General features: G+C 36.6%; 2 protein-coding genes across 2 annotated transcripts in view; one reads left to right on the forward strand and one right to left on the reverse strand.

The window, feature by feature from the left end:
- Positions 1 to 8279, forward strand: part of fam102b (family with sequence similarity 102 member B) — a 20930-nt gene extending 12651 nt beyond the window's left edge. The window contains exons 7-10 of the mRNA XM_015393309.1: positions 1370 to 1613; positions 4292 to 4428; positions 4798 to 4867; positions 5187 to 8279. Coding sequence (XP_015248795.1) covers positions 1370 to 1613; positions 4292 to 4428; positions 4798 to 4867; positions 5187 to 5229 — 494 coding nt within the window. The 3' untranslated portion in view covers positions 5230 to 8279. The remainder of the gene's footprint in view (positions 1 to 1369; positions 1614 to 4291; positions 4429 to 4797; positions 4868 to 5186) is intronic.
- Positions 8280 to 8457: 178 nt separating this feature from the next.
- henmt1 (HEN1 methyltransferase homolog 1 (Arabidopsis)) lies at positions 8458 to 16381 on the reverse strand. The gene is made up of 9 exons (XM_015393321.1): positions 16246 to 16381; positions 15939 to 16051; positions 13984 to 14118; positions 13718 to 13900; positions 11406 to 11589; positions 10853 to 11054; positions 10681 to 10783; positions 8828 to 8985; positions 8458 to 8610 (listed from the first exon to the last, which is right to left on the reverse strand). Exons 1-9 carry the CDS (start codon positions 16327 to 16329, stop codon positions 8507 to 8509), a joined length of 1266 nt encoding a protein of 421 aa, XP_015248807.1. The 5' UTR covers positions 16330 to 16381; the 3' UTR covers positions 8458 to 8506.
- Positions 16382 to 18195: the final 1814 nt, after the last annotated feature.

The following is an 18195-nucleotide window of genomic DNA, read 5'->3' on the forward strand; positions in this document are numbered from 1 at the left end:
TGTTGTGACTAACAGATTATTATCTAACCTATCAATGTTAACTGGACAACATCACTACAACAAAATCAGCCCCATCTCTGATTTTATGTACTCAGCATTTCCTATTTTTGTACCTCAGTATCTAGATTTCAAAATAAAAACATACATAGAATGCTGTATATGTTAGAGTGTTGCTTCTTCATATGTTGTGCTCAATGCAAAACCCTGAAAAAAGCCTCATAACACAGTAATGTGTGGCTCAATAACAGCGCAAAACATGCCAATTTTAGGGTGTTCTTCCTTTTTCTGTATTCAATGCAGATGAAGGTTTAAATGCAGCCAATGCATTTAGTCTCATAGTATTTCTGCAGAAACATCCATCGCTTGCCAAAAAGTGACAGTTTGCAACTAAAAGACAGTTGGCACTGCTTATCAGTTTTTTTTTTTTTTTTACAATGTCTCAAGTAAGCCATTTTGTAACCCTACATGTATGTTATTATTTTCCTTTACTTTAAAACAAAAAAGTCTGTTTTAAATTCTCTAATATTTCCAAATCCTTCATGCTTTACCCAATCCCTGGTTGAATTTTAACCTGCAACAGTTGCACTAATTTTTTTCTGCAACAACGCTGCCGTTATTAATACTTAAAACTAAAGCTGTATATTTTATTTGGGATTAAAATGGCTAAAAGAAAAACATTTTTTGCATTGAGGTTATCAAAACAGAAAAACATTAAACAAAAATGGTTATTTCCTTTTTGCAATTTTGTTTTGCAACAGAAAGAAAAAAACAAAGATCAAATGATACACCAATTCAAATTGACGAAGGCCATCTTTCTCTCGTCTCATCTTGTGTGCAATTCAAACTATTTAAAGAGAAGTTTGTGGTAAACATTAAATTATTCAAACAGTTACACACAAGAAAGGAGTTACTTTATCCATGAACAGTTTAGCATCTCTGAAGTCCATCGGGTCTTTATGGTTCATCCCCTAAGATTAAACCCATCCGAGCAGAGCTGCAGTCCACATCTGCTGGATCTTCCCATAACTGCTGAATAGGTTTTTCCTGCAGTTTTTCTTGCCTTTTTACTTTTTCCTCTAAACTTTTTTCCCCTCCCATCAACTTTACTGTAATTTTTTAATTTGCTTTTTAAAATTTTAACTAACATTTCACTGTGTAATTAATTTATGCTGATCCATTTTTTGAATTGCATTATTAAAAGAAACCCAATTTTTTTATTCATATTTGGATTGGTTGAAAAATGAACTTCAGAATATTAAAACCGTTTTAGTATTTGTAAATCGTAACGGGATTGAAATGCTGAATTTTTGGGGGATTGACGATTAAAAAATGTCTCCCAAGATAAATCCTACTGTGTGGTCATATCAAGGTTTGTCTCTCTTAGGCTACAGCACAGGCCACTCTCGCTCATCCAGCATCTCAGAGTTCAGCCACAGGAGAAATCACTCTGTGGGCAGTGCCTCGACCGGAATCGGAAGCATCCCAGAGCCGAGCGAGGAGCGGGAGCCCAAACCCTGTCCGGGTCTGCCTGAACGCCCGGCTCCTACAGCCACCACGAGCAATACACAGGGCACACCAGTACGCAGTGCCTCGTCCTGTGAGCGACTGAACAGGTCAGTTCATATAAGTATAGAAACCACAGAGTTATATGAATTCAGGAACCAAAACCTTTTAATATATACAACCTTTATTTTTAAATTGGCTTAGCTTTTTTTTTTTTAAGAAAAATGCAAACAGGACTATCACTATCAGTCTTATTGCACTTATGAATCAACAAGTAGTTTGAATTACTGCTGGTTGCTACGAAACGTCATTGACAACAAGACAACATCAAACTGTGACAGGAAGTGCTGCGTCAAACTTGTCACAGTCTGGTTTCAATCCACTTGAAAAACTGCATGTCACTTTAGTTCCAGACGGAGATAAGGAAACTTTATTTTATCTGTATAAGTCATACTTGCAATGGTACCAAATGTTTTCCTAAAATTCAAAAAGTTCCAAAAAAGTTCTGGTTAAAAAACTAATTTAGATTAAAAGATTGAATTAAATGAATGACACTCTGACTCTCTTACTTACTCTTATTTTCCGCCTTCTTCCTCAAAGTTTTGTTTCTAACCAGCCCTGACTTCTGTTTATTGCAAGGTGGTTTAAACCGCAGCCTGCTGTCAGCACCACGTCCTGGTTTATTAGCTCGGAGCCAGTTTTTGCAGAAAGACCCGGTTTGTATTTTTTGTAGGACAAGATTTCAAACGTTGACGTCAAATTTGCATCTCAACACCACATGCACATCCTGTTGGGGGGTTCAGTGTGATTTTCTTTTCCGCAGTGTGTCCCTAGCAAAGCACAGTGCAACAGCTAAACAGCAGGAGCTCTAGTGCTCTGCATGCAGGTGTTTTAGAATTGCTTAAAACCAGATATACGTACTACTGTGATGAGCGAAATCATAGAAGGGTTGTATAGCTTTGAGAGGGGTTACATGAACAAAATAAAGTAACCAGTCTCTAATAGTTGGGAAGTAAATTTTTATGTTTTTGTTTTAAAAATGCCTTAATTCAAAACTTTGTAGAACAAACATCCAATTTTCTTTGTGCACAACCTTGGTGAATGAAGCCAATTCTGATCCTGACTAAACAGTTCATTTAGATTTTTGAAGTTCCCTTTCCTAGTGGCCATGCTCACCAAGTCAGCATATTCTCAGGGAGATGAAAGCTAACTAGCTATGCAGTCATAGACTGCATCAATTTATCAGTCGGCTTATTGCAAGTCTGCCGGACCAAAAAAAAAAAAAAAAACGAACTAAAACAACTAACTTTTAAACAACTACAAAACAAATTAACTTTAAAAAAAAAGGAAATAGAACCCCCAAACTGATGACGAGATGGAGCATTGACCCCCTAATTATATACATCATTTGAAATTGTGTTCTGTCAAACTGGTCCTATAGTCACTTTATTACATATGGAGTCATGCAACGAAAGTAATTTCGCCTGGAATTATTAAAGTATTTCTGATTCTGATTCCTCGTTGATGGGACAGGTGTTGTGATTAAAAAGGTGCCCGGCTCGACAGAGCTCCTGTGTGTCGCTGAATGTGTGCATTGATGACTTAAAGACATCTTCTGCTTCCATTTTTCTGTTTACTACAGCGTGTTGAATTCATGTTATCATGTATTTAAAGACATTTCAATTAGTGGAAAAAATTGCATTGGGGAATATAAAAAAAAAAAGTCTAATCAACCAAAACGTATGCGACCCCCATGCAGTACCTCTGTGGACCCCCTAGGGGTCGCAGACCCCTGTTGAAGACCTCCGCCCAAGGGTAATTCAGAGATAAAAATCTGTTCAATAATACTTTCTGCCATTTTTTTTATATTATCCCCCTTGCTCCTGTTTCTTCTGAAATCTACAATCATCTCTATTGTTTTGTTGACACTCAGTATCAGATGATTGCTTCCACACCATTTCAGAAAGTGGTTCACCTGCTCTCTGTACTGGGCTTCTTGTCCATCTTTGATGCACCCAACAACTGCAGAATCATCACAGTGTTTCTGCAGATGACAGGACTCTGCTACTGGAAGTCAGAGGTGTATAGAGTAAAAATGGTGCGAGTACCGTCCCCTGTGGTGCTCCTGCGCTGCTAAGTAATTAGATAGTTGACCTTTCAGTCTCACAAACTGGCCTGTTTGTCAGGTAGTAGGTAGATCCAGGCAAGTGTTGCTGCCTCTTAACAAACACATTATTCAGAAAGACCACAGATGGTCACTCAGCACTTTATCTGGTCTCATAAGGCTATAGTATAATGGGGGATGTTCTTTTTCCGTGTGGATCATCAAAATAAGTGGTCCTTCTAAATGTCAATCATTCTGGTGATGTTTACGTAAGGCCATCCTATGTGCTCGTTCCCATTTTTACTTACCGGTAGTGAGTCTGACATAGTGGAAAAATTGCAAATCTTTTTTTGGAAAGTAAGCTTGTATGAGCGATGCAAACAGCAACTTTTAAACAGAGCGTGCACAAGAAGAAATGGGCTCGTGCAGGCTCTTGCACGTGTTTAATAGATGTTCCCTCTCGGAGCTGGTACAGGGTTGTGCATTAGCAATTTTTTTTTAAAGAATTTTCTAAACTTAGCTAAACCCTCCACTATAGAAAGAAGTACAATATTGTACAATACAATGAAATACAATAAAAATGTGAGCTTCACTTCTAAAACTTTGATGATGCTAACAGCCTGTTCCAAATAAGTCAAACTGTGTTCTTAGTCTCTCAAAGGAGAAATATTTTGTTCTCCACAGGCATCCTATAAAACAGGACTCGATGGAGTCTCAGCTAAAGAGAATGGATGACACCAGGGTGGATGCTGATGATGTTGTGGAAAAGATTTTACAAAGTCAAGATTTCACCCCTAGTTTACTGGACTCCAGCGCTGAAGGTGAGAATCAAAGATTCACACACATCTTTCACTCATCTTACCTCAGGAAGGTTTTTAATGTGCTATAAGAATAAAAAGAATTTGCCGCCCAATACAGGAGTACTACAGGCTAATGTGCAGAGCTAGTTTGCATAACAATAAATTAACCAACGCTCTTCTGTTACCCCGTGAGTCAGGTTGTTTGTACTTAGAGGACAGCATTGTGTTTCTTTCCAAGGTCTCATTCAGCTCAAAGCTAAGAAAAAAGAGCTGCTGTCGATACATGATTATTTTTAGATTGCCTAGCAACTGGCTGCTCCTCATGACAAGAATTATACAGGAGGCTGTGTGTACCTCCTGCACTGACTGTTACAACTGTGTTTTCTACAGAGGAAGGCTTACGTCTGTTTGTCGGGCCAGGAGGAAGCACGGCCCTGGGAAGCCATCATCTTCCCACCAGGTGAGCTTCTGCTAGTTTTTTTAATTTTTTTTTTTTATATATATATTTATAAAATGTTGTCAGTTTGACGTCATGTTAGCACCATTGTTACTCAGCATGAAAATGTAGGTGTGATAAGCTTGGATGAAATGAAGTAATGATTGCGCTTTTTTTTAATCTTAAAGTTTTAGAAGCCATAGCATTGTTGAGGATAGGCTCTATTGTAAAATGAGGTTACTTTTAGATATTGCATGAGTAACAGGACCTTTTCTGGGGGGATTTCAAACAAATATACAAATTGTGATTTGTATAAATTGAATTTTTTTTTTTGTCGTCTCAGGGTTGGTGGTGGTGCCTACGAGCAGGTGGTGATTAAGCGTTAAAGTTTTGCAGCCGCTCAATGATGGAATGAACCTCATTACACTATTTAAAAGAATGGTTTCCATTTGTATATTTTAATTCCCACAGCACACTGATTAGTCCCGTGATCAGCACTGTGTCAAGCCTGATTTGTGGATATAACTATAGCGCCCCCATGTGTTTATTTGTGCCACATTATATACTGTAATTCAGGAGCAAAAAGTGTTTCTCCTTCAGTTTAAACACATAAATTTGCCAATAAGGGGTTTAAAATCATTGCTAACGAAAATACAAAGGATTTAAAAAATAATTTATTCTGCTATTTTACTTCATGCTCAGTTCTCTGAGCCAAATAATTTCACTGTTTGGGTATAGATAAGTCCTGTATGTTTATGCATTTCACATGAAATCAAGTTTTTTTTTAACTTTAAAGAAAGGAGCTGGAAATATGTGCACCTTCAAAGGGAGGTCAAATGAAGAGCGTTTTCGATACATTCCTTTAATCTCTAATTGTTTTGGATATCCTTTTAAATAGGATGTCCTCCTGATCATTTGCCTATGAGCAGCTTAAAGGCTGCAGTCGGCACTGATAACTGTTTGTTTTTGAAATATTTTACTACAGAAAACATATGATGTAAGCTATTTTATGTGTGAATGCACACTGAGTGGGTGAGTATGTGTGAGGCCACTTTTATTGATAGTAGATATTGTTGATGTTGGGTGAATGAAGGAATCGTGATGAATGTGTCCAGACTGGAAAAGAGAAAACGGGAGAGTATTGCTCCATTTGTTTACCAAAATATATATATATATATATCTTTCTTTTTTAAAGAAAAAACAGGCTTGTCTGCTTGATTTTTCACAAACTTTTATAGAAATAGAACCCCTGTTCAAAAAAGAACCAGGCCTAATTTACCTTAAATTACCCATGATTATTCATTACACTTTCTCAGTTCTGGTCACTTAAAGAAATTCAAAACTAAAAAAAAATATCCTGTTAGGATTATTATCTAAAGCTAAATATCTTCTACATTAAGAGATCTCGTTCTGCTTCAGATGTACAGATGTGTATCTTTGCTGCTCTGCAGATCAGGAAAAATATATCAACAAACATTCATCTTTGACTGAATAGTTTTTACTTTTGTAAATCGGATACATATTCTGCTGTTTGTCTCTAAACAACTAAACCACAGAACAAAATGTTAGGTGATCCACTGCTAAGACGAAAATGCTCACTGTTCCTTGCATTTATGTGAAAACGGGTACATTTTAATAAATTTTAACATCATGAAAAAAAAAAATCTATATATTATATAACTTTGTATGGTGAAAACATGTAAAGATTTGTTGCACACTACAATAGTGCCTTAAGTGAATAAAAACCCAGAATTTAGTTTATTTAAAACAGTCTCCTAATCCAATACGGGATTTGAAATAAATGTTATCGTCCCTAAAAACATCTAAAAAAGTCAGTCGGGAGGAGAAATGACTTTCAGTCATCCAGCAGGTAGTAGAAGATACCATTAGCAAGAACGGTAGGATGTAAACGGTTGCTGTAAAGGAAGCAGGTTGTTCAAAGAGAGTACAGCATCCAAAGATTTTCAGGAAGTTGAGTGGAGAAAAAAAAATGGCTTGAAAATTGTATAAGCAGTAGGAGGAACCACAGCCTGGAGAGCTTCGTGAGGCAAAGCCCATACAAGATATATTTTTTCAGTTGAAATGGGATGTGACAGTCCCTTAGGATATACCACACAGATGTACACAAGACATCGACTACCACTTGTCATCTTTCCTTTATTAAACAACTCCTGAACTGAATGTGGCCTAGAGGGGGGGAAAAAAATGTTTGGGCAATTCCTCTGTAGTCTGAAGTCCTCAATCTGTATTAAACAGCTTTAATTTGAAAAGCAAGGTTTGAGTATTTTAAGGAAGCGAACAGAACTTGGGTTTTTAGTCACTGTAGGCTATTAATCATCTAAATTGATAAATGCTTGAAATATATCTGATTAGAATCAACTGAAATTTCACTCTTTAATTAAATAGCTAAAATCTCTGAATTATATTTGGATTTATTAACATGTACCTGTGCATTATCTTTTCATACCAAAAGATTGAGCTTAGTGATATCTGTCAAAAGTAGCAGAGAATATTATGTAATGAATACATTTGTGTTGAAAGTTCCCCATAATCCTGCTTGGAGTCAGTTTTCATTTCACCCTTTTAGGGTCTGAAGTTCACAATACTGTAGAACAAAGTAGCTCAACTACTCAATGCATTATTTTTAACGGGTTGACTGCCTGAAGCAGGCTTGGAGACTAGTGAAAACAGGTTCTGCAGGATCTTTGTATCTTCGTCTCCCATCAAAAGTGAGCATCTCTATTCATATCTGCACTAGCTTTTGATGTTTTTGCCATTTTTATGACACGCATGGTTAAAATTTTGTTAGTTTTGTCAAATCTAATATCATTTGTCAAAGCCTGGCCCATTTTAATGTCCTGTCCCTTATATTGTGCCGTCCATTGTTATATTGAAGAAATAATTGTTTGCTTCTTTATCATCAAAGCATAAATTTGTTCTCATAAATGCCGATATCTGCCCCAGTGTTGAAGTTGTTGAAAAATCTATTTTTGTTGTATTTTTATTATTTTAAGCAAGTTTTTTTTTTTTACATATATACTTTGTTGCTGATGTGACATTTTTAATAAATGTCTGAAAGTGAAGTGTCTTTTTCATAAGGAAATCAGTAATAAATGTCTAAACTCTGGCTGCCAGATGTCTCGGTCAGAAGTTGTTGTTTTTTTTTTTGTCTTTTATTTTGGAATAAAATGTTTTAACCTGTGTCAAACAGGTGTGTTCATCTTGGTACCTAACATGTTACAAACATGGCTGCTTTTTCTCTTCTGTGAAGCTGTTGTCTAATTAAATCTAATCTCTTGTAAAGTGATGTTCTGTGATGTTCTGACACTGTTGAGTGTTCTCTGTTACAGACTTGTTTTTTTGAGACTGCTTCCTTAATGACTGTAATAAATGGCAAAGTGTCTACCAAACACTGTTAAATAAAACAGTTTAAAACTCGGAGAATGTTTATATCCCACTTCAGCATTTTTATAAAAGGTGCAATAATGACAAGAAACTGTTAGATTAATTGTTGTTGTTTTTTCACTGAACAGCTTTAACATATTGTCCAAAATAATATTACCAACTACATTGCTTTGTAGCAACAACAAGAACAAAAAAAAAAAATCCCTTTAGGTAGATCTGATAAGATTTACAACTTCTGGGGTCAAAACATCTTCCAAATCAAATATCTGCTTCCCAGTCTTCCTCCGGTTCAGCTGGACAAGAAACCGGGACGGCCCTGGTACCCTTATCATCCTCCAAATCACAATCAACCTGTTCTGGATCTGAAAACACACAGTCGAGTAAATTGAAAATAGTTTAGGGCTTACATGAAAATAAATCTTTCCCATGCAGGTTTGCATGAATGAAACCAAATGTTACAGTCATGACATCTGCTGGGCAACCGTGAGACTACAGGTAATCTCTATGAATGTATTTTAAACACTATGATGTTGTGATTCAAATGACATCTTTAATGTTTTAAGTTTCATTAAACCGTACCTTGTTCTTCACATTTCACAAGTAGAGATGAGCCATCCTGACTGAGGTTAACCTGGGGCTGATCCATCAATAGCTGTTTGAGATTTTCCACACTTCCACTTAGTTCTCGGATTTTAGGACAGCAGGACCACAACCCATCCAGAGGCACCAAGACGAATCTAAATGAATAACAGAGTCGCAGACATAACGTGAAGAAGATCAATCCTCAGGTACATAAGATAAACTTATGAGCATGAGTTCTGTAAGATTTGAGGTTGTTGTTGCATGAAAGGCCCAATCAACAAGAAACTGAAATTTAACACAAATTATAATTTATTTATTTTTTCATCTCAGACTGGTCTGATCTCAATTAGCTGGTTTTAAAATATTGTTTTAACTGTTACCTAATTTATATGATTATTAAACATTACGGTATTACATATTTATGCAACATATTAAAACAAGCATTATATTAATATTTAACAGCGATTTACTGAAGTAGTAGTTCCTGGCAGCTATAAGGACGGTGGGAAACCCATTTTAAAACACATTTGATCATATAATTCGATTTAGAATTGGAAAATTGCTCTTTTCAGCACAGCTCTAGTGCACCTGTAAATCAGCTTTGCTCGCACCATTAAATTTGCTTGCCTTTAAAAAAGAAAAAAATCTTTAGCTCGGGCCCATAGCATGAACTTTTTCATTTAAAAATAATGAACTAAACCTTGAGATGTTCACAGCTCCATGGCACGGCTGGGGTTCACATGACATCAACAAGTTTAGCATATATGAATCAGATTTTAATTAAACCCGCCATCTTTATGAGTGGATTGATTATTCCGATAAACTATGTGGTTACAGTGGGCATAAATACTGCAAATGTGATAACTTAATGAATAATGAATGTAAAAGCCTAACTGGGGACAGGCATTGAGAATTAGCCTTAGCTAAAATGTTGTAGTGTGTGACATGATGCATGAAACATACTTGTCCCTATCCCTATAAACAAATAAATAAATAAATAAAAATTCTTATTTCCTTAATATAAATCCACCAGATGTGGAACAGGTCTGTTCACCTCACTAAAAATCATCCTGCTTTCTAAGCATCAGAACTTATCAATGGTTCAAGGTCTCCACTTCCTGTCGTTTTGCGTGTTTTACTTTGTAACCACGTATAACTTCCTGTCAGACCCATGACATTTCCGCTGAATTGCTGCATAGTCTGACTATAATAGGCCTGGGATCAAGCTCAAAGCTACACAAAGCGCCCTGGCAGAAAGTCATGTTGGGTGTGATCACCGCCATTGACTGTAATGAGAGCTCAACGCTAAAACCTCGTCAGACATGATTTTCTGTAGGATCGGACGCAAGATCAGATTTGGTGTATTCAGGACTTAAGACTCCTGCGTTGTTGGCGAAATGTTTTCAGAAAAAACAAGCGGAATTCCAGTTGCTTCTGATTTATCCTGGTTATTTGGTTATTTTTTATGGTTATTTAAACTGCTTTAGAGGATTCTACCGAGCCCCACCTCACCTACTTAAAAATAAAGGCCACAAGTTTCAAGAACAAAAAATGAAAAAAAAGAAAGATTGCTTCCCAGGAATTTATGCAAGTTATTAAAAACATTAACAGATGAGATCTGATTTTGTAAATGAAATTTAACTTTGGGTAAATTTGAGAAAATGTACACTCCTTGAAGAGTCTGGTTTACCTTTTGTTAAATTAAACTCCCTGTTGACTGGGATGTTAAAAATTAACCTGAACACATGCCTTCACACATCTTTATACATCTGTCCTCTATCTTTCAAATTGAAAAGAAATCCTTCATACAATTTAAATACTGTTCCCTGCATGCTTATTATGAGACACACCTGTTGAATGTAGCAGACCTTTGTTGTTGTGGCAGCTTGCCACATTCCTGCTCCTCACCTCGGCCAAAATAATCCACAGAACAAGCCAAACCTCCTGTACATGCTGACAGGGAAAAGGCTTCATACGTATCAGCAGAAATGCATACATTTTTAATGGAAGAGGTTTGTGTACCTCTTTGTTTCTGGGATTCTGAAAGCCATTCCTCCAGCTCTCCTTGTTCAGACTCACGGTGTGGTAAATCACCGTTTGGCCTTCCAGTCTTTTCCGCCATCCAGCTGTTCGTCATTTGATGTGCCCAGTATAACACCTCGCTCATTAAGACTTTGCACAAAGTGTTGTTGTCATGCAGACTGGGGTAGTTTATAGAGTACACCTGAAAGAGAAGGTCAAGAGATAAAATACAAAAACCACAAACGTAAACCTCTGAAAAAACCTTCTTTAAGCCCGACCACATCGATACCGGTTTATGGCACATAGAGGCGGGCCTTCGCCCTTTTTTCTCCAGGAATATGCATTTTACATGACAAAAACCGTAGAGATCTTTCAGCACATTTTTTTTTTTTTACCTAAAAGCAGCCCCATATTTTGTTTTATGTATTGATTTGATCCCTTCATGCAGATCTGATCTTTTAAATGAGCTACAAGTCTTAATACCACCTTTTTTAAACAACTTACGCTGCATCCTGCATGCAGGAAGCAGCTCTTCATAAACTATTATACTCACTGATGTGTAGGAAAACACCTCATCTTCACTGCCAGGTAACACATTGCCATGACTGCTGCCCTTGAGACGATGAAACACACCAATCTGGGTGCAGAAACCGACACTTTCCAGTTGGTTCTGGGGAGGTTCTCCAACACCAGTAAATTCTACCTCGTAGCCGTGATCCAAACACACTTTAACAGCCCTGCAAGATGCAAAACAACCATTAAAAAAGGGAGAATCCAAGAGAGAAGCTTTATATCCTAACCACCAGCTGTCCTTAAATGATTATTTTTAAATCATCTTTGTTAAATGTCTTTCTATTAAAATATCTGGCTTTGATACTGCAGACAAAAAGAGAAAATTAGTATGTTTTAGGGTACTTTTAGCAAAGTTGTCGGGATTGACAATCGTGAACTACTGAATTAATAAGGTATTCCACCCAAAAACTGATCTGGAAACATGTGCCTCTAGAGTACACATCAATAATGCAAAATACAACCAAATTCAAAAACATATTCGGAAATTAAATTAATTTCAGTGAATGCACTTCATATACGTTATGTACAAACATATTTTGCATATTTTCAAGCGTTTATTTCTACGCAATTTAATAATTACAGTTTACAGCTGATAAACCCAATACTTGAAGAATAGAATATTATACATGACCTATGAAAAAAGGGATTGGGAAGGTAAGCAAAAACAATAGGTTAAAGGTGTGGTGCAAGCGTCAGAGATAATTTCTGCTTCAGCAGATTGCGAAGCTTTCTCTAAAATAGAATTTCGGAAGCTTCTTAAGAAAAATCAACAAGCTTTGGTCTCAAGCCCTCTTCAGATTATATTACCATTTCAATTAAATTTACAGTCAAGGTCTTAGAGGGAACTCCCAACAGTTTTAAACAGTCTTGTGTTAGTGTTTTACCAGTTCTAAAGGGAGAACATTGGTCTAAAGATAAATCTCAGAGCACTTCATTCTTCCCCCTGCAGACATCCTTTTTTTTTTTTTATATACCGTATATATATTTTTTTATATTTTATTATGCACCGTGGGGTTGAGGGGATGGAAATTTCATCTGTGTTGTATGTTTACATGTAGCACATTTGACAATAAAGTTGAGTTGAGTTTTACCACTGTATTTGATTGGCCTGTAAAACAGCCAAACTTAAACCCTAGATAAGACATCAGATACAGCAGCCCACATTCAATGTTGGTCGTCTGAAAACAACCTGGGCTCAGGCTTTTTCTTATTAAAGGTATAGTGGAGGATGTTCTTTTTCCTGGTGGATCATCTCAACAAATGGTCCTCCTAATTGTCAATCATTCTGGTGACATGTTTATAAGTAAGGCTGTACTACGTACTCGTCCCCATTTTCACCTAAAGCTATGCCGAGAATTACCTCCCCGTTACACACTGGTGACGAAATGGATTGAAATAGGAACAAAAAGGGAACTTGGAAACATATTCTTAATGTTTTCATATTTCTTATGCATGGATGCCCTAAACTTTAGTTTTAGTGGACAGATAAAGTCAAATGAATACGTTTTTCACTTTATGGAGTCACGTTTTAGTCGATGAGCTACAGTTAGTGTCCGATTAATATATTCTCTGCTCAGTTTTATTCCTATCGACACCATTCTATATAAATTCCGACAAAACATTAAGAATATGTTTAAAAGTTCCCTTTTTCATTCATATTTCAATCCATTTTCTCATCAATGTGCGAGAGTTTAGGGCGATGCCCGCTCCTGCAACAGGGAAGGTCATTCTTGGCAGGCAGGAATTTCTCTGTATTTATCGAGCTGCCAAACATCTCAATTTTGGAGCATCCAGGTATAAGAAATAAGAAAATATTAAGAACATGTTTAAAGGTTAAATTTTTCATTCATACTTACTACATACATCCGTTTTTCTCATAACACGGTGGTGAGTTTGACCTAAAGAAAAATTGCAAATCTTTTTTTGAAGAAGTAAGCTTGTATGAGTGATGCAAACAGCAACTTTTAACAGAGCATGCAAGAGGAGAAAGTGGCTTGTGCATGCTCTGATTAGCATTAGTAACTAAACTACTAATAATTTGTGAAAATATTCCACTATACCTTTAATTCTACATAATAATCCTATTTCCCAAGAAATTGAATTTTTGGTTAGTAGCTGAAAGATATAATCCATTAGAAGCAACATAAATCCTCTCATACACATGGAATCGAACGATTTAAATTTTTACTAAATTAAAGGCACTTACTTTTGCATGATGTCCTACTTTCATGGGAGTTTACCATTTATTTGATTTTGTAAAAAAAAAAAAAAAACTGAAACAGTGTACTGTACCAGGATCTGAACTGGGATCTGTTCCACTCAAACTTGTGATCATAGTTTCTGAAACCAGTCAGTCCAGGCAGAAGCCTGTTGAATTCTGAGTTTGGGGTGCTGATGATAACACTTGCTGGACTCATGTATCCAAAGACCACAGATGAGAAGTGCTCCACATCAGGTAAAGTGAGATGCTCTATGCTGAAAACAAACACACACACACATTTTTTTTTAAAAAGACCCATGATGTAAGTGATATTTTTCTAGCTTGAACAGAGACCTACAGTTCCATGCTGGTCACTAAATCGAATCCTCTGAGGCGAGCATCTCTTTGTGTGACTGAGCCTTGGTATAGCTCTACATGAAGCTGGTGGTTGGTAGGCTGGAGGTAGTCAGTTGACAGAGGAGCTAATCCATGCCTGGATGAATAAACAAAAAAATTACTAAAAAACAAAATATAAAATTGACATGTTCTGTTGTATTATTGATAATCATTAAACTTGTCGTTTCGACAAACTGTCCTCTCTCCACCATCTTCCTGTTTCAAAACCTCTTTCTTTCTTAAAGATATTTTAAAATTCAAAATTCTATATTTTTCTACAATCCAACTTGCAGGATCCTAGGGCTGCAAATAACAATTATTTTACAAATCAATTCATCCGCCAATTATTTATTTCGATTAATCGATTAATAATTGGACAGGTGAAACTCAAACTTTTCCACTTGAGGAGTTCTGGATAGAGCATATTGACAGACAATTTTTTATTTTTTTTTTTATCTTGAATGTAAAACGTTTCTATATCTTTTTACAATATTGGTGTAATTGCTGCTCTAAGTGGACTGCTCTGTCAGCTAAAGACATGTTTTAACTGTTTATACTCCAGTTAACGATTAATCGATTACTAAAGGAACTGTAACACCTTGACGATTTAGGTCAGTGTATGTCTGACGAAAAATCTGGCAAAAACGTGGGGACGTTGGATATTTGCGGATATGTTTTGTATAAGTTATGAGCACGTTGAAGCACGCTGAATCATGCTGGCACACATCGACATACAGAAAGTACGTCACGAAGTTTTGAGATTGCTCAAAATTCCCGATGTATGCCAGCGTATGCTCATATGTGGGCCATAAGTTAGAGGTAAGTTATCTGATCGTTAACATACGTTAAGTGCCAGTTACTCATAAGTCATGCTCTCCAGGTTATCCAAAACAAATACAAACCTCTTTCTTTTTTCTATTTCAATATTCTGTATTTTTTGGCAGGCGGTAAACAGCAGCTAGGTTAACCGCGATCAAAGACCTTATTTTATGCAGACCAGGCATATCGCTGCCCCCCTCGGGACACTGGCTTGTGCATCATTTCATGAGCATTACGCTGCCGTGCGTTATGCATAAGTTAGGCTGTCGGACATAAATTCTGGCTTCGTTATGAATACACTATGTATACGCCCAAAATTAAAAAAATACATGGAAAGTTAAGAGTATGGCAGCGTTTTAGAAGATTCTGGGACGTCAGGCATACACTGTCTAAATCGGCAAGTGGCGACGGGCCCTAAATTAGTTGACGAATATTTCAATAATCGATTAATCCAATTAATCCGATTAATACGATTGATTGTTTCAGCCCTGCAGATTTCCCAATCCCAGTTTTGTCCATTTTTTTAATTCCACACATGAAGATGTGCTATAAAATTTCAACACTCATTATCAATAAAAAACGTAAAAAAATATTGTTTCCAATTTTCCAGGTTACATTTTTTTTTTTTTGGTTACTCCCTGGATTTAAAATAGCTAATTAGATGCAGAAAGGATCCTCTTCGGTACATCCAAGTCGTACTTTGGTTAAGTTGGTTCCACCTGTCTTTGAGACTGATGGTCTTGATATTTAGATATTAAACATGCTTTAACAACTCAATTCTTAGAATAATTTATTGTTTTTCTTTTTAAATAAAGCTGCTGCATAGTCTCACAGCATGGAGGTCCTGGACTGGGCTACTTCTGTATGGAGTTTGCATGTTCTCCTTATGTATCTTAAGGTTATCGCAGGGTACTCCAGTTTCCTCCCACTGTACAAAGCATTAGCTAGTCACTACAAATTCATATAGTTATCCATATAGAAATATGAATGGGTAAAAAAAAAAAATTCAGTAAACTTATGAAAGAGCTGCCAACTGTTAAACCGTTTGATAGAACAAAGAAAAACAGCCTGCCAATGAAAACGCTCCTCTTTACTCACACGTGTTTCTTGATTTTTGCACCGTTGATGTCCACGCCGACCAGCAGCTCGATGCTGCGATGAAACTTGAGCTGTTTCAGGAGCTTGCATTCACCGCAGCCCAAGTCAGCTACCTGGTGGAAGATAGGAATAAAAAAAAAAAAACATACAAATGACATACAAATTTAGCAAAAATGTCGCCCAAAACCAGTGAAGCCGTGTAACCACCGGCCTTAATTCATTTGGCGGTTGGTTGCTGACAAACGTTGGCTTTGAGTCTAATGTTTTCAGAGTAGTTGAACTTATTTTTAACTATTAAAGTAAATACCTTTTTAGGCTTGGTTTTTCTGACAAAATCGACGACAAACTGATGTCTTTGCAGGTGAAGCGGCGGAGTGAAAACGGGATTCATTTTTTAACCACAGGAAACTACAGCCATCTTTAACCTCGACCACCAGTAGAGGGCGCTGTTTAAACCTGTGTTGATGAGGTGCGCTGTCTTAGAATAAAATTCCTGAAATTTAGATATCAATTTAACTCAATTCAAAACTATTTTATTAATACCAAAGGGAAATAAAATGTTGTATAAAAAAACTAACTTTTATATATATATATATATATATATATATATATATATATATATATATATATATATATATATATATATATATATGTATATATAGCCCAAAGCCCAAAGAAAAATCCAAATCCTTTTAAGTACATTGGTGGTAAAATCAAAAGTAGATACTCCTAACAACTTTAGCAACTACAGAAAATATATTTGAAGGAAATCAATTAACATTCTCTGTGGAATTGTTAGGGGTGCCAGTAATTGTGGGACACATGATTTATTTATTTTTTCTAACTGTGTGATGTTATTTGTACCACCACAGTAATGTACTTAAATGTACTTTGAAAAAGAGTATTTTTGACTGCTCTGGGTATTGCGGCTTGTCCGCTGAATGTTAATGAGCATGTGAGTCACTAACCTGGTTCTTAAGTTCTGTCCATGCCCAGATGATTTTTTTTCCACAGCATTGGGTGGGAGCCGCCCAGAGAGTTTCAGGGGTGAGACAAAGCAGATTGATGAGCAGAAGCCAGCAGATGCAGAAGAGCTGATTAATCCGAAGAGAAAATCCAGAGCAGGTGACGAACCAGGAGCAGAAGTCCAGGCCAGTAGATCAGAGAGACAAAGAGGTACTGAAGGGGAATCCAAACCGGGGTCCAGGGAAAGATCCAAGGACATTAACAGACTGAATCCAAACAGCAGTCCGAAAACAGGAACAGGCAGAGACAGACCGGAACAGGGGCAAGCCAAACTCAACCAGGTCAGGTCAGGTAATTAAAACACAACAGGGTACGCTAGAGAACTTTCACACTCTGCTTGAATAATCTGAGTGGAAACTGGCAAAATAGGAGTTGGAACAGGTGGATCAGGTGAGGGCAGGTCAAAACTGGGCAGAGCTAAATTAATACATATTATAGGTAAAAAAATAAATAAAAAATCTTTGCTTTATTTACCCTCTAATGATGTAATCAGTTTTGAATGATCTGAGAAAATTTTGATTAGCATGCATTAAAAATAAACTTATGACCTTGGTACTGGTGACTGGATTATTAGTTCATTTTTTATAGCTGCAGACATTTGCCTTCACTAAAGGAGATCATTGAAGATTGAAAAAGAAAAAGAAAAGCAATCCCTTCTCTCTAAATCAGTAAATTTCTCTTTCCACCCTTGTGTAAGGTCAGGAGTGCTCTGAAGAAGGTTTTCCTTCAGAATGTTCTGCATATTGCTGCATTCGGGTTTTCCTATTACCTGACTGGTCTGCCAGCTGCTGCAGCTAGATGATAACATGATAGCACCACCTTCGTACTCAAGGCAGGAATGTGGTGGAGTTCTGCCACTTCTGAGCAGTGTTTATCATGATGTACAGTGGCATTCATGTGGGGAGACTAGATTGGAGGGTTTCATGTTTGGAAGCAGTTTTTGGTTTTTGTGGAAGTGTGAGTCCATCAGACCAATGGGTAAAGATTAGCATATTTGCTATTTAAGAAGGATAATTTGTCAACATTATGGCTATTTCTGTTTGGCTAAGCTAAACTGAGCTAAGCTCAGCAAAGCTTGTCTTTAAAATTATGACTTTGATCTAATTTAGTTCTTGTTTTGTTTTGTTTTATTTAGCACTAGAAGAGTTTAGAACATGAGAATATAACAGTTTTTTCCTTTGGTACTGATTATATCTGAAGTTGCAAGTGAAAGCGTTTGAGACTTGCAATA

The sequence above is a fragment of the Cyprinodon variegatus genome, unplaced genomic scaffold (assembly GCF_000732505.1).
Source record: "Cyprinodon variegatus isolate N-32 unplaced genomic scaffold, C_variegatus-1.0 Scaffold635, whole genome shotgun sequence".
In the NCBI taxonomy this organism is placed as follows: Eukaryota; Metazoa; Chordata; class Actinopteri; order Cyprinodontiformes; family Cyprinodontidae; genus Cyprinodon; species Cyprinodon variegatus.